General features: G+C 45.8%; 1 protein-coding gene across 1 annotated transcript; it reads right to left on the reverse strand.

Annotated features, from left to right (window-relative positions):
• Window positions 1–5,820: 5,820 nt before the first annotated feature.
• LOC144988882 (trace amine-associated receptor 13c-like) lies at window positions 5,821–6,830 on the reverse strand (the record flags this gene model as incomplete). Its single annotated transcript, XM_078940173.1, has 1 exon — window positions 5,821–6,830. A coding segment is annotated over one exon (825 nt), but the record flags the coding sequence as incomplete, so codon positions are not given.
• Window positions 6,831–16,252: the final 9,422 nt, after the last annotated feature.

Below are 16,252 nucleotides of genomic sequence, written 5' to 3' on the forward strand. Positions count from 1 at the left end.
CACAGGAACACATTCTGGGAGATCTGAAAAATTTAAAGCTGCAGTTAAATGACATCATTAATAAACAAACACAATTTCAAATACAAAGGCTACGACTTGAAATATTTGAAAACTCTAATAAATCTGGCAAATTTTTGGCTAATCAGCTTAAAATTAATAGAGAAAAATCATCAATCACCTCTATTATGGACCAAACAGTAAATGTCACTCACGACCCGGTCAAAATTAATAACGCATTTGAAAACTTTTATAAAAATTTGTACACATCACAGATCAATCTGTCAGAGCGAAGTATTGACTCATTTCTTAATAATGTAAACCTACCCAGGTTAAATGAGGATCAAATCACAAATTTAGACTCTCCGCTCTCGTTGTCAGAACTTCATGAAGCTCTGTTACTTATGCCTAATGGTAAAAAACCAGGGCCTGACAGCTTTCCTGCTGAGTTTTATAAAGAATTCTGGGAACAGCTGGCACCAACATTTTATAAAACGGTCACATTTATCAATGAGAGCCAATCAATGCCACCTAACGTGAACTCAGCCAACATAATCCTTCTTCTAAAACCAGACAAAGATCCCACTAGTCCTTCAAGCTATCGCCCCATTTCTCTAATCAGTGCAGATGTAAAAATATCTGCAAAGAACTAGCACAGAGAATAGAAAAAATCACTCCTCACATAATTCACTTCGACCAAACTGGATTCATCAAAGGCAGACACTCGGATGACAATGTCCGTAGACTAGTTAATATAATAGACTTTGCCACCATTGAAAACCAGGAAATTACTGTACTATTGCTGGATGCTGAAAAAGCCTTTGGCAGAGTAAACTGGAAGTTCCTTATTGCTACCCTCCATAAGTTTGGTTTTGGAGAAGCATTCATCAATTGGATCAAAATATTATATCACAACCCCAATGCATCAGTTAGAACTAATAAACAGACTTCAAACAGGTTTTTTCTTGGAAGAGGAACCAGACAGGGTTGCCCACTCTCTCCTTCTCTTTCTGCTATATTCATTGAGCCTCTAGCTGCAGCAATAAGACAGAATGAGAGCATTATAGGAATAAAAACCAAACACAGCCATCTTAAAATTAGTCTCTATGCAGATGACATATTTCTGTTTTTAAGGAATTTACATTCTGTAAATGAAACAGCAATGATCATTAATGAATTCTCCTCCATATCAGAATATTCCATTAATTGGAATAAGTCTGTTTTATTACCACTCAACATGAATTTGGAACAAAGATTCACAATTCCAGTTAAAACAGTAAAAATCAAATATCTGGGTATCTACTTTTCCCCCAAACTATCAGAACTGGTGCAGCTAAACCACACCCCATTACTGAAAAGCATTCAGGACGATCTAACACGCTGGACCAACCTGCCTCTGTCACTTATGGGCAAAGTAGCCACGGTTAAAATGAAAATCTTATCCAAAGTTAATTATCTCTTCTCAATGATTCCCACACAACCATTAAAATGGTTCAAAACATTAGACTCATCCATATCAAGCTTTTTATGGAACAATAAACCTGCAAGAATTAGTCTAAAAACTTTGAAATCTGCAAAAAGCTGTGGAGGATTAGAATGAACTAATTTCCACAAATACTTTCTTGCAAATAGATTACAATACATCTTAAAATGGTTAAAAAATAATCCAGAAACCAACTCATGGTTAGACTTGGAACAGGCATTATATGGAAAGATCAACCTGTCAGATCTACCATTTATAAGCCAAACAGTTAAAAACCAGGATTGTTTCATAACTATTAATATAAACACCACTTTAACAGCCTGGTGGGAATTTCTCAAAATATCAAAATCATCAATTCAACCGTGCAAAATGACACCCATCTGGAACAACCCGGACATCCTTATAAACAAAAAAATGATTCACTTCCCAGCTTGGCAAGCAGGGGGCATAAAACAACTAGAGCACGTAATTATTGATGGAAGATTCATAACTCCCCAGGAACTTCAAGACAAACATGGAATAAATAATTTTTTGGAATATCAGCAACTTAAATCAAGTATTACTAAAAAGTTTAAATATAAAGACAACGATTTAAAGCTACCAGATGTAGTTACCACTCTGATTAATTTTTCAATGAATAGAACTCTCTCCAATATATACAAACTTTAATGTAATTTAGATAACAATATTTCCCTTCCAACAACAAAATGGGATGCAGATTTGAGCATCAGCACAGATGAAAGCTCCTGGTCAGAACTCTGTCTAAACACCTTTAAACTGACAAAAAGTCCAAATTTGCAGCTAATCCATCTCAAAACTCCGACAGCTACATGCACGCACTGTGGTTCTGCACACCTGTCTAGGCTCTCTGGCAGCAGGTATGTGCCGATTTATCAGTCTGGCTTAAGGTTTCAATCACGGCCTCACCGTCACTTTGTGTGCTTGGTGACATGAGTGCCATCGATATAGAAGAAGGATTAGCATCTATCATTTTCATAACTCTTTGTATTGCTAAAAAAAACTATTTTAATAAATTGGAAAAACGAGAAAAATATAAACATAAGTCAACACAGAAATCTGCTGTTTGATCATGTCAGCTTGGAAAAAATGTTAGCCCAAAGTTCAAGTAACTTTGAAAGAATTCAGTCTCTCTGGTCTCCCGTGGCTGACTCCGTGACTTAGGGGATGGGGGGCCTGGTCGTCGCTGCTCCTTGCCCTTCTGCCGTGGTTTGGGGTGGGGGTCGGGGCCTCCGGTGCCTGGCGGGGGCGGTGGAGGCTCCGTTGGTCGGGGGGTCGGGTCCAGTGCCTGGGTGGGGCGGGCTGGGGAGCGGCGTGGTCCTCTGGGCTTGGGTGTGGGGAGGCGTGGGGGGGGGGGTGCCCTGGCTTGGCTTGGGGGGTTGGTCCCTTTGCCTGTGCTGGGGGGGGGTGGCGGGGGGCCCTGCTCGGGGGGGAGGGCCGAGCGGCGCTGGGCGGGCAGCCCATCTAGACCTGGGGCTGGGATCAGCCCTTCCCTCGCTCTGGGACGGGACGGGACAACCCTCTTGGGGTCCCCGGTCGCTCTGGGGGTCATCCGCTTCGGCTGCGGGGTCTGGCGTGGGGTGATGTTGGGGCTTGTTGGCCCTGTCCTGTGGGGGGGCGTTCTGGGGAGGGAGGGGGAGCCCACTATTGGTACGGGACCTTGGGGGGTTGACGGGTCGGGGTCTCCGCTGAGGGAATCTGCGGTTGCCCCGGCCGGTTGGCTGCCTCTGTCCCGTCGAGGCCTGACCAGAGCTCTTCTAGGGCCGGCGCTTGGGGGGGAGGGCCTGGCCCGGCAACCATGGGAGTGGTACCCCTCCCATGGTTGCCGTATGGAGTGGGCCCCCCCTCTTTCGGTTTATTTGCACCTTAGACATGTAGAGCCCTTGGTAGGGGGTGCTTGGACATCACTGCCAGCAAGCAGCGGATGTCCTCCTAGCACCCTACCCGCCAATTTTAACCGCACCTTAGACATTTAGGGCCCCTTGGTGGGGAGGGTGAGGGGACATCACTGTGAGTAATCAGGAGATGTCCCCTCAGTGCCCTACTCGCCAATATAACTGCACCCCCCTTAGTACACATACCCCTCCCCCCTTAAAATACACACTCCAACATAAAACACACACACATGCACACACACACCCTCACAAACACACATACACGCACACACATTTTGCAAGGAAGGTGGGACCTAGGATCATCTGTCCCCTACCCCTTCCCTGGTGGGGGGTACGGGTTCCTTGGCGACGGCTGGCGTGTCCCCTGGGCCCGGCAGTGCTCTCTCCGCTCGGGCGGGGGGGTTCACATTACACCTGAGCCGGGGGTGTCCGTGTCTCTGGGGGTGGGTTCTGGTCCTTGCCCCTGGGTGCTGGGCCCCGCCAAACTTCCAACAGTGGCCCAGCCGGGTCGGGCCATGTTTACAACACCACTTGTGGGCCCCCCTTTTTCCCCGGGGTGCTCCCCTCCGGGGTGGGGGTGGCTGTCCCCTGCCTTGCTCCTCCGTGGACCAACTGTGGGCCGGGTGGGTGGCTGCCTGGAGTGCAGAGCGGGTCTCCCTTGGGGGGTCCTGGCTCGTACCTGGGGTTGGGGCGGGGGGAAGCCTGGAACTCCTGGGTGGTGATTGGGTGCTCGTCTGGGGCTGTGGGTGCCCTACTTGGGTGGGGCCCTGCGTTGGGCTCTCCAGGCGCGGCGGGGGGGCTGCTCTCCTGGTTGGGCTGGGGCGCCGCTCTCTTTCCACCGTGCTTCCCTGCTCTCTGGCTCTTGGGGCCTCGCAGCGGTCATGCTGGCACTGGCATGGGTGGCGGATTTGGTCGCCCGGGGGGGCGGTTGTCCCCTGCCTGCTGCCGTGTGGCGTTGGGGGGATTCCGGCTGCCGCTGCTGCTGCGGCGGGGGTCTGGGTGTGGGGGTGGCTGGGCGCTCCTCCTCCTTCTTTTCACATTCCACCATCCAATTTAGAAGAACATAAACACTCACCTGAGCACAGGTGTTAGCTCACCTTTGCACTAATAGTTTGCATGATTGAATGAATGAAAGATTTCACACTAGTTGGTTTAAAGGCATAGGTATGCGTGTGTGAACACTATCTGTTTTGTGTACATGTTGACATGTGGACATTTTTGCAGCTAGCAGGTGTGTTGATAACATTTCAGTGTGTGTGTGGACAGGCCCCGTCCTTTTTGTACTACATTTGAACCTTACCGTAATGACAAACAACCAGTAAGCCTGTCTGCTCTATGCTGCTTCATGGTCTTACCCCCCCCCCCCCCCCCCCTCCCACTATCATGTGACCAACACAAGAGGCCCTCAGCTCTAATCTGTCTGCCCAGCTGTTGGACAGGACAAGTTGGAGAAAAAAAAAAAAAAAAGAAATGTACAGGGAGTATCTCCTGGGACACAAGTGCATTGTCTTCACAGACAACAACCCCCTGAGCTACCTGTCTACCACAAAGCTTGGTGCCACTGAACACAGTTGGGCAGCCCAGCTGGCCTCATTTGATTTTGAGGAGGAGGAGTAACAGGAATGCTGATGCCTAGTCCTGGCAACATCCTCCAGAGCCACTGGAGTTGGCTCCTGCAGTGTTAGGCACAAGACTGCCACAATGCATGCAGCTTAGTCAGGGACCAGAGGCGAGTGAGAGCACTCAAGCCACTATTGTGGTTTTTCCACAACATTCTTGCTCGGACTTGTCTTCCCTGCAGAGCTTGGATGCTGTGATCCGGGAGCTTTTGCCATTCTAGGAACATCCTCTTGTTCTAAACTGCAGATCAATACTCATTTTTCCTGTAGAGACCATGCTGTTGAGTTGGTGTAGTATTGGCAGGAGACTTTAAATCTAAGTTTCTGCTCAGGAACAAGAAAATGCCAACCAAAAGAAGAAATGCCGAGAAGATTTTGCTTTTTTTTGGTCTACCTACATATGTGATCAAACATTCTTAGTGATGATGCTTTACAAACTCAGGTATAGATTGTCTCTCACAGATGATCATATGTCAGCTGTGCTTTTCCCATTTTGTAATGTCTTTAGATAGCTAAAACCCTCTTTCCTGCAGCATATAAAACCTAGAAAGGTTGTGGGGGTGAATTCAACACCATGTGAGAACTAGTTGTAACAAATTTTTAATAAGTTTAATAAATGACATTTATTTGTAAGGAACCTGCACATGAATATTGCCTAATTAAAACATCTACCATTTCTAGAAGCTTTTCAAAACAATGCTCTGTGCTGCTTTTTATGAAGACATACAATTATGAAGAAAATAATTCTTTGGCCTAGCCATACACAATGTTTTCTTTGTCTACACAAAAAAGTTGTTGCTCTAAAATGTTTAAAGACAGACAAAAAAAAGAATAAACTATCAGATTCACAGGTCTAAGATAAGATGATTTATGTCTTTATCCTTTAAGGGCTTCTCTATGCTTTAATAAAACAATTGTTAAATAAATGCAAGTCATTCACAATGATGGAAGTTGCTCCATAAAAACAGTCACCTCAGTAACTCCACAGTCTCTCTACAGTATGTTTGTCACACAGGAGTCAGGCTTCAGTATCTGCAGAGTGATGATAAGTTTAACAGCTTTTCTAAACCAGGGGTAAAATAGAGTGTAGATCACTGGGTTCAGGCAGGAGTTAAAATAAAACAAACCAGTCAACAGGTATTGATTAGATGTGTCAATCAAATTGATGTCTAAGAAAGTATACAAAGGGCAGAAACATAACAAATATGTAAAGACAAGAACACCAAGAGTCCTGGCTGCTTTCAGCTCTGATCTCTTTGCTTTTACTTTACTTGGATGTTGAATAGAGACAAATGTAACATGAGAACGCATGGAACGAGCCTGAATCACAGCCACCACAAACACTCTCATGTACAGAACTACAATGGCTGTCACTGGAATAATAAATGTCAAAATCAGATCAGCCACTCCTGTAACGTAGCTGAAAATGATTGAACACTGTCCAAGACATGAAACATCTTTATCAGGTTTAATGAGGTGAATGATCTGATCCTGGATATAAAATATGCTGTACAGACCATACCAGAGCCAACACAGAAAAACACACAGTTTGACTCTCACTACAGTGATTCTGGTGGGGTAATGCAGAGGGTGACAAATGGCCACATAACGGTCAACTGATATCAGAATAATGTTACCAATTGAAACAAGTGGAATTTGGCAGCCAAGATAATAATAAACAGCACACATGATTTCACCAAGATACCAGCAAGTTGTGTTCCTGTAAATTTCTAATGGCAACAACAGAAGCCCCACGAGAAAATCTGAGACAGCCAGAGAGAGGAGGATGATGTTAGTGGGAGAGTGGAGCTGCCTGGAAGGAAACACAGATTGACATTATTTAAATGTAAAACCCATCATAGTATCCACTGAGAAAAAAGCAACAGGAGACATTTATAAACTGTTGGTGTTCAGAAAAAAAAAAATCAACCTAAAGTGGGAGACTGAAATGATGACAAGCAGGTTCAGAACTACAGTGATCACAGAGATGATAGACAAGACAGTATTAAGAAACATGGCTTTGGTCCATTGAATTGTTAACTTCCTGCAGGAACTGTTAAGTAGCTGTGGAAAGCAGAACTCTCCTGTGTCCTGGATCTCCATGATCAGTGAGAGACTGCTTCAGCAGCTCTCTGCTAAACTTCCTACTGTAATGCCCTTTTATAATATTTTACTCACCCTCCCCTCTCCTCCTGTAGTTTCTTTAAAATTCCCTTGACCAATTTCCCTCTTGTCATAAGACCCTAATTTTTCTACGTAAGCTTTTCTATTTTAAATTATTATAAGGTCTGTAAATTCTACTGAATGTAAATGTCATTGTCCAAATTTGTTGTGTTTCTAGTCTGGGAATGCTGTCTACCTGGTTTGTGCTTGTACTTAAAAAGTATTGCAACTACTGCAGTGGTTATAACTGCACTCCTTTCGAGTAGTGCAGTTTTGAGTGAATCTTCCTCAAAACATCATGCCAATCTGATTCACTGATCTTAATTTGAAAATCCATCTCCCAACCTCATTTAATGACTGACTTTGAAGTTGCATTCAGGCAGGAAATCATTTCTGAAATTTCTTTTTTTTTTGGAGGGATCAAAAATTATGAACCCATCCATCTCATTGTTTGGAGGTTTGTCTGGGAACCCTAGGATGGATACTGAGACAACGTTCTGAATCTGCAAGGATCTAAAAAAAAAAAAGAGAAGTTGGAAGTTTGTACTTACTAGATATCTGCTGAAAAGCTGCAAACTAATTTTAATGAAATAAATGATAGAGAGTTTTCAGCCCTGTTTGTTGCCAGTTGAAAAAATGTAGAGTCTTGGACTAAAGGTTGGAAGAAAACATTGGGTACAATTGGGACTAGTAAACTCATTCTTAACAGACCAAAATATGTCCTACATTGTAAGTAATTTTTTACAGAATTTTAAACAATTGGATTGCTTTTTGATTGCTGGAAAGTTTTTACTTTTCCCCCTGAAGGAAAGACAGCACAAATCGACAGTCAAAATTGTCAGGTTTTGAATAAGCCGGACCCAAATGCAGACTGGAAACAGTTTATTGAAAAGAGGATGGAATCTTCAGGATAGGCAACTGGCAGTAGATCCAGAGATCAACTTTAGATGATGAAGAGGGGAGGAATCCAGAACTAGAAAGACGAGGCTTGACAGCTTGGCTTAAGGAGTCTGACTTGGCTTGGAAAGGCTGAGGTTGGTCTTGATTTACTTGGCTTGGCTAGGTTTGTTTTGCTCGGTTGGGTTTGGCTTGGCTGGGTTTGGTCTTGTCTTGCTTGGCTTGGTTAAGTCTTGTTTTGCTAGGCTTGAAGTGGCTAGGCTTGGCTTGGATTTGTCCTGCTTGACTTGGCTTGGATTGGTGCTGCTTGGCTTGGCTTGGTTTTGTGCTGCTTGAATTGGCTTTGCTTGGCTTTAACCAGCCGGGATTAGTGGTCTCTTCCATAGACGAAAACAGACGAACAGACAATGGCCGGAGGGAGTGAAGGACTTATAAAGGCAGACTAATTAGATGTAGAATAGGTGCGAGAACCTAAGGCAGGTATGACAAAAGCATAAATTGGAAAGACCTAAGCCCATTTCCTGTTTTGGTTTCATCAAATGTTCTTTATGCAAACATACCTTTTTACCATTCCAAATAAATGATTAAAGAGTCTGTATATACTTTGGCTAATATTGGAGCCAATTTTTCAGAGGAAGCTGAATAAAACTCACTCGGCAGCCCATCTGGACCTGGTGATTTGTGTGGCTGTAATGATACAATAGCTGCTACGATCTCCTTCTGTTGTATTGGTGCATCTAAGACAGAGACCTCTTCAGGAGGTCTCTGTCCTTCTCCCAAAGTCCCTCCAACACGTTCTTCCCACTTATCATCCAAACCCCCTCCGGCACTTCCACCCCATTGTTCACCAAAATTCTGTCCAGCTCCTGCCCATCACACAAATTACCCTCTACTCTACCTCTCCAGCGTGCCTCTAGAGGTGCTATCTCCAGGAGCTAGGATGAAACGGGCCTCCAGTGTCCCAGAACTTATAGTCATGGTGAGGTTACATCAAGCTGTCCACCTGTGATGGACATCTTTCTTCTGATGACTGATTTTGATAGGGCAGTCTCGAGGATTAGATTGCCCAATCAAAAAAAATCTAGTTTAGATCCCCTGCTAGAAGGCTATGACCAGTCCCATTGAAACTAATGTCAAACATGCTGCACTCAATGTCAGATCTTTATGTAAACTAATCCTTTTTAATCAATTATATATGGAAGAGGATTAGGGCCATGGAGAAAGAAAAAAAAAGGCATAGAAAATCTGACTTTAATCTCTGAATTCAGATTTTTTTCTCTGAATTCTGACTTTTAACTCAGAATTCGGACTTTAAACTCAGAATTCGGACTTTAATCTCAGAATTCGGACTTTAATCTCAGAATTATGCGCTACTGGCGTACGTGACCCACATCCTTCAGCACTGCAGAGTCCGAGGAGCTGCAGGAGTGAAACCAACAAAATTGACGTCTGTAAGTGTCTTTTTCCATGCTCAAGGCTTACCGGAGGAGGTCCTTTTGCTAATGGAAGAACAGAAGGTCAGTTAAAAAAAATAGTTTTAAACTGGATCTTGTAAATGAAAGGGCAGCAGGCTATGTTAGCATTTTGCAACAGCAATGCAGGGCTTTGCATAGCTGCTGCAAAAAGGGCGTTGTCTAGATCAATGTTTTTGATCCAGTGAAGGTGTACCGTGGGAGATGGTCAAGTGTGCCGTGGGAAATTGCCCTAATTAACTGATCTAACAACATTTCCCATCTCCAGGATATCAGCTCTTTGTTCATCCAAACAGGCCCTGATAAAACACTGAGAAGTTAGGAATATGAAAGATCATAAAATACTTTAGCTGCAACTAAACTTTCTGAAAAGTCACGCCCCTTTAACTGTCTCCGCAAATCATTCTTGGAGTTTTAATCACGTCATCAGTCTGACCAATCAGAAGTGGTTAAAGTCTCGACTTCCTTGTTCTGATTCTGTTGATAAAGTCGCTCAGTTCTAACAAAAATACAAGCTAAAGCTCGTCTTTAGCGGTGTAGCTTTCCACCGAATCCAGTGTCAGACCGTGGAACAAGTGAACAAAACAATGAAGCTCAGAGACGCTTGTCTTTCTGCGTTGGGCGGATTTTTGCACTACATCTCCCATGATGCATTGGGTAAAGTGACAGCGTCTTGGCGCACAATGAGTCTTTCCTCTTAACGTCTCGAAACAACAACGAACACAAATCAACACAAAAACACTTTTTGAATCTTCCAACTTAACTTTTATTACATTTTTTAGAAAAAACAGCTGCAGCTTCCAGCTTTTCCAGCCACAATTATCACAAACATGCACGTGAGATTGTGGAGGCTCTGCGGAGACTAAGATTTTCTCCTTTTTCTTTTTTTGGATGCTGGTGTGCCGCGGGATTTTTGTCAAGGTTAAAGTGGCTCTAAAAAGATCGAAAAACACTGGTCTAGATGTGTTTAGCACCCCCATTGTCGTGCCCGTTTATATCAACAACTACCTCATAATCTCGTTTTTTATAGCCTTCAGAAAATAATCTCTACATAGGTTTAACAGATTGTCGTGTTTTACTATGGATGATACCCACCGATCTTTACTCTCCAATACAATAACATTCAGTTTTCAGCCTTCTCTTTACGTGACACGTCTTTTTATTATCTCATTGCCAAACAAACACTCTGCATACAACGGTCCCCTGTTACTGAATCATAACCTTTCATAACATTAAATACGACATAAATTTGTTATTCTGTATCTCCCCTATGTGCTTGGCCCCTGATTCATCTCAGCTGTGTCCACTCACCTCATCACCCACCAGACCTTCATAAGGAGATCCAGAACCAGCATTCATCGCCAATTTCTTTGCCCCAGATGGTGCATAACCTGGTCTCATGTCTAGTCTAGTCCAAGTGTAAATATTCTCGTCTAAGGTTGTTATTGCCTCGCCTTCAGGACCTTCTGACCACGGGTGGACACCTGAGTCACCTGTTTACCTGAGCCACAGAATCTCACGTAACATCAAGAGGCTCCAGCCTCGCCACGAGCCATAGCAACCTCCAGCTACTTCACCTGCTGCGCTCCAGCCTCCAGCCACATCAAGATCCCAAGTTATTCCGAATCAATTAAAACACTTTACCTACCATCTCATTCACCTTTGTTTTCCTTTCGGATGCCAGCGTCTGGGTCTGTCTTGCCTAGTTTGCCATGACAGTTTACTATTTTCAAAGCACATTAGCACCCACATTAGCGAAGCTATCGGCACTGCTACAAACTGTACAGGGTACAGTTTATTATTTTTTTTACAGGGCTTTTTTTTTTTTTTTTTTTTTTACCGGGAAGTACCGGGAAGCCTGAACATTACGTTAATATGTACGTAGTTCTGCAGAATCAGATGATTGACTCTTTTGTAGTCTACTAGTGCGTTCCTGGTCTGCCTCTGGATGCGCCTGCATCTGTGAAGGTGTTCCTCGACCGAGGGAACCACCACATCGACCTCCTGGGTCAGAAACAGTGGTGGTAGGTACCCAAGGCAGGCCTCAAACGGAGAAATTCCTGTGGTGGAAGAGGGAAGAGAGTTATGTGCATATTCAATTCAGAGCAGTTGAGAAGACCAATCAGAAGCGTTCTGGGCAGCCACACAACGGAGGGCAGCTTCCAATTCTTGGTTTGGCCGTGCAGCTTGCCCGTTGGACTGCGGATGGAAGCCCGATGAAAGGCTAACGGTAGCCCCCAATGCAGAACAGAATGCCTTCCACACTTGAGAAATAAATTGTGGTCCTCTGTCAGATACAATGTCCGTCGCAATTCCATGAAATGAAATAAATACGCCATTGTGAAAAACAGCAACATGAAATAAAAACAAAGCTACTTTGGAAAATATTGATTTTGAAATCCAAGGTTCTGAAAAAAGGCCTAGAATTATAATAATATTCCACATGATTAAAATGAATATTTTAAAATGCTGTTTTAAAATAATGAACAGGTTTTTGAAGCAAAATGAAATATACTGAATGATATAATGGCTAATTTAAAATCTGTGTGCAGGTTTTTCACAATTTCAGGATCTTTTTATATGTTTGAGAGATTTATTGGTTGATTGTATTTGCATGAGGTTATATTTATTTATTTAATTAAATATTTATTTATTTAATTATGAACATTATAGGACTCCATAGAGAGAGGGATGTTAGAGAGAGGGGGGGGGGGGGGGTTAGGAGGGTGATAATAGGAGGGGAGGGGGGGATAAGACAATGAAGCAGCATGAAGCAACAAGTTTACTGGTTGTTTATCCTTACAATAAGGTTCAAATGTAGTACAAAAAGGGCGGGGCCTGTCCACACACACACTGAAATGTTATCAACACACCTGCTAGCTGCAAAAATGTCCACATGTCAACATGTACACAAAACAGATAGTGTTCACACACGCATGCTTATGCCTTAAAACCAACTAGTGTGAAATATTTCATTCATTCTATCACGCCAACTATTAGTGCAAAGGTGAGCTAACACCTGTGCTCAGGTGAGTGTTTATGTTCTTCTAAAATGGATGGAGGAATGTGTAAAGAAGGAAGGAGAGTGCTCAGCCATCCCCACACCAAGACCCCCTGCCGCAGCAGCAGCGGCAGCCAGAACCCCCCCAACGCCACACGGGAGGAGGCAGGGAACAACTGCCCCCTGGGCGACCAAATCCGCCACCCAGGCCAGGGCCAGCAGGACCGCCGCAAGCCCCCAGAGCCATAGAGCAGGGAGGCACGGGGGGAAAGAGAGCGCCACCCCAGCCCAACCAGGAGAGCAGCCCCCCCGCCGCGCCGGGAGAGCCAAACGCAGGGCCCTACCGGCCCTACCGGAGAAGGGCGCCCACAGCCCCAGACGAGCACCCCATCACCACCCAGGAGTTCCGGGCACCCCCCCGCCCCAACCCCAGGTACGAGCCAGGACCCCCCAAGGGAGACCTGCTCCGCACTCCAGGCAGCCACCCACCCGGCCCACAGTTGGTCCACGGAGGAGCAAGGCATGGGCCCGCCGCCCCCGCCCAGGAAGGGGGCACCCCGGGGAAAAAGGGGGCCCACAAGGGGTGTTGTAAATATGGCCCGACCAGGCTCGACAACAGTTGGAAATTTGGCGGGGCACAGCGCTCAGGGGCAAGGACCCGAACCCACCCCGCAGGGACACGAACACCCCCGGCTCAGGTGTAATGTGAACCCCCTCCCCGCACGGAGAGAGCACCGCCGGGCCCAGGAAACCGGCAACCAAGGGACACGGCCGCCGTTGCCAAGGGCCCTGTACCCCCCACCAGGGAAGGGGTATGGGACAGATGGTCCTAGGTCCCACCTTCCTAACAAAATGTGTGTGCATGTGTTTGAGAGGATGTGTATGTGCATGTGTGTGTGTGTTTATGTTGGGATGTTTATATTGAGGGGGGAGGGGTGTGTGTACTAAGGGGGGTGCAGTTAAAATTGGTGAGTAGGGCACTAAGGGGACATCTCCTGATTACTCACAGTGATGTCCCCTCACCCTCCCCACCAAGGGGCCCTAAATGTCTAAGGTGCGGTTAAAATTGGCGGGTAGGGTGCCAGGAGGACATCTGCTGCTTGCTGGCAGTGATGTCCAAGCACCCCCCCCCCTCCTACCAAGGCCCTAAATGACTAAGGTGCAAATAAAACCGAAAGGGGGGGGGGCACTCCATACGGCAACCATAGGAGGGGGGCCACTGCCAAGTATCCCCCCCCCCCCAAGGCGTATCGCAGGCTAAACCCCCTACCCCCTCACCCTAATATGAGGTTATATGAGGAAGGGGGTAAGTTGGGGACAGCTGGTAGACTGTCCCCCAGCCCCCCCCCCCAGCATAGGGGCCAGGTCCACCCAGCCCAGGGGTCCCATCCCCGGAGGCGCCGACACCCCAGGCCCAGCACCACCCACCCCACGCAGAGAGAGAGGAGCCAGAAAGCGTCGCCCCCCCTGGAGCAAGTCCAGGCCCCCACCCCCAAACGCCGGCCCTAGAAGAGCTCTGGTCAGGCCTCGACGGGACCGAGGCAGTCAACCGGCCGGGGCAACCGCTGATTGCCTCAGCGGAGACCTCGACCCGTCAACCCCCCATGTCCCGTACAAATAGTGGGCTCCCCCTCCACCCCAGACCCTGCAGCCGAAGCGGATGACACCCAGAGCGACCGGGGTCCCAAGAGGGTTGTCCCGTCCCATCCCAGAGCCAGGGAAGGGCTGATCCCATAGGCCTTACATAGTATGGCCCCATCCTATATTAAAAACTTCAAAGTTCAGCTCATGTAAGAGAGGCCGACTCAGTTTCTACATTCAAAGTTAGGCTTAAACATTAATCTTTGGACACGCTTATTACCAGACTGGCTATTAATCAGAGACTATGTAACTTACTGTTAACATGTTTAAATTAAACTTAACAATAACAATCACAGTCCCTGACAAAGTTTTGTCGCTTATCCATTTTGTAGAAACAAAAGCGTATAACCTCACTTTTAATGAATCCATTGGTTTTAGAAATGTCTCATACTTCATATATTCTCATATTTTCATTTTTTGGGATAAACACACCGTCCCAGTGTCATTTTTCCCCCCGAATTTACCAAGGTAAATTTCGACCGTCCTGGAGAGCGGCAGCAACAGCGAGGAGGATCTGGACAGCCTGACGCGCTACATCGACGAGCAATACAGGCACTTCGTCATGGGAAAAAACCCTCAGTCTGGCAAGCCAGCCGACCCCACCACGTGGAGCCGTCCCGAAGAATCACCGGGAGCTTCTCCACCGAAGACGGAGTTCGAATTAGGGTTGGGCGGTGTCCCCTAAACTGGCAGTTGACGATGTTTGCAGTCAACCATCGGGATGGACGATGATATCCTCGGGGGGGTGGGGGGTGGGGGGGTTGTTATTATATAAATATTATTCATTATTTTACTTTATTACTTTATTTATTTTATTTCCCAAATAATGACTCATCCGCGATGATCCAGTCTAAACTGAGGGAAGTGACTTTAAAAAAATAAAATAAACAAAAAAGAAAAGAAGTGGTCCGGTCTTGCGTTTGATTAGACCGGTGGAGCGAGCGACCGTGTCTCTAGCAGAGCAGGCGGACTTAAAGTTTTGTGTTTTAGGGGAAGTAACGATGCTTTATTACGTGTGGGAGACTTAGGACTGTGATCCGTCCCGCAGCTCTGCGTGAACGAGCAACCGGAATTTAGGAGAAGCGGGTCTCCCGGTAAAAGTGTGTGTCGGGGCAGAGCTTGGAGCGCTAGCTAACGCAGTGTGTAAGCTTCGAAGCCGAAAGGCCGCTCAGTCCTTAGAAATCGTTCAAACAATCACGTGGATTTGTGTTTCCGGTCGTGTCCCGGCTAAATAAAGGCTGATGTTATTCCCACATATTTACGTGCAGCCAAGATGCAGATTGCAGCGTTTCACGCACGGATTTTATGTTCATGCTAATGTTGTTAGCCCGTGTTAGCATACTGCTAATCCTGGCTTCCGGCTCCGTTTTTCAACAGAAAAAGCACTGACCACACGGATTAAAATTAAAATGATGAGCGAACAGGCGCTTCATAATAACCGTAACTTTAATAAAAGCACGTTTAGGAGATCATCTTGTATAATACCGAGCTGACGTATCTATGTATGTAGCCGCTCGGCGGAACTAAGTTTCTCTTTCGTTTTTTAAAAACACTACTGCGCATGTGCTAATGATTTATTCCGACTGAAAGTGTGACCCTTGTGAATGGTTTTTATAATCTGAAAAAGTTTTTCTGGGCCCATCTACACGGTTGGATTCTAATCCGACCAATAATCCTTATCAAGATATTTTGCACATGTAACCGCGTTTTATGGTGTCGACTCGCAGCGTGGTGGGGGCGTGGCATCAAGATGGTGTCTCTCCCGTCACCCATCACGATGGACGATGGTATCGTCCATCGGCACAACCCTAGTTCGAATCCAACGCATGGGATATGCTTCTTAGCATTGATGCTAAACTATCCAGCTTCGACAGCCGTCTTTCCCTCCTGGAGGTTCTTCACCGGGAATTTCAAGAGATCAAGGATGCTCTACAATTTTCCCAAAAACAAGTGGAAACCCTGACCGCGGAGAACTCAGCGCTGAGAGAGTCGGTAAGTTCTCTTTCTGATGGAATGAGCCGACTCTCTGAGGAAAATAAGAAAATCAAAGAGTCCATTCTGGATCT

The sequence above is a fragment of the Oryzias latipes genome, chromosome 21 (genome assembly GCF_053564925.1).
Source record: "Oryzias latipes strain Hd-rR chromosome 21, Olatipes_Hd-rR_3.1".
Lineage (NCBI taxonomy): Eukaryota > Metazoa > Chordata > Actinopteri > Beloniformes > Adrianichthyidae > Oryzias > Oryzias latipes.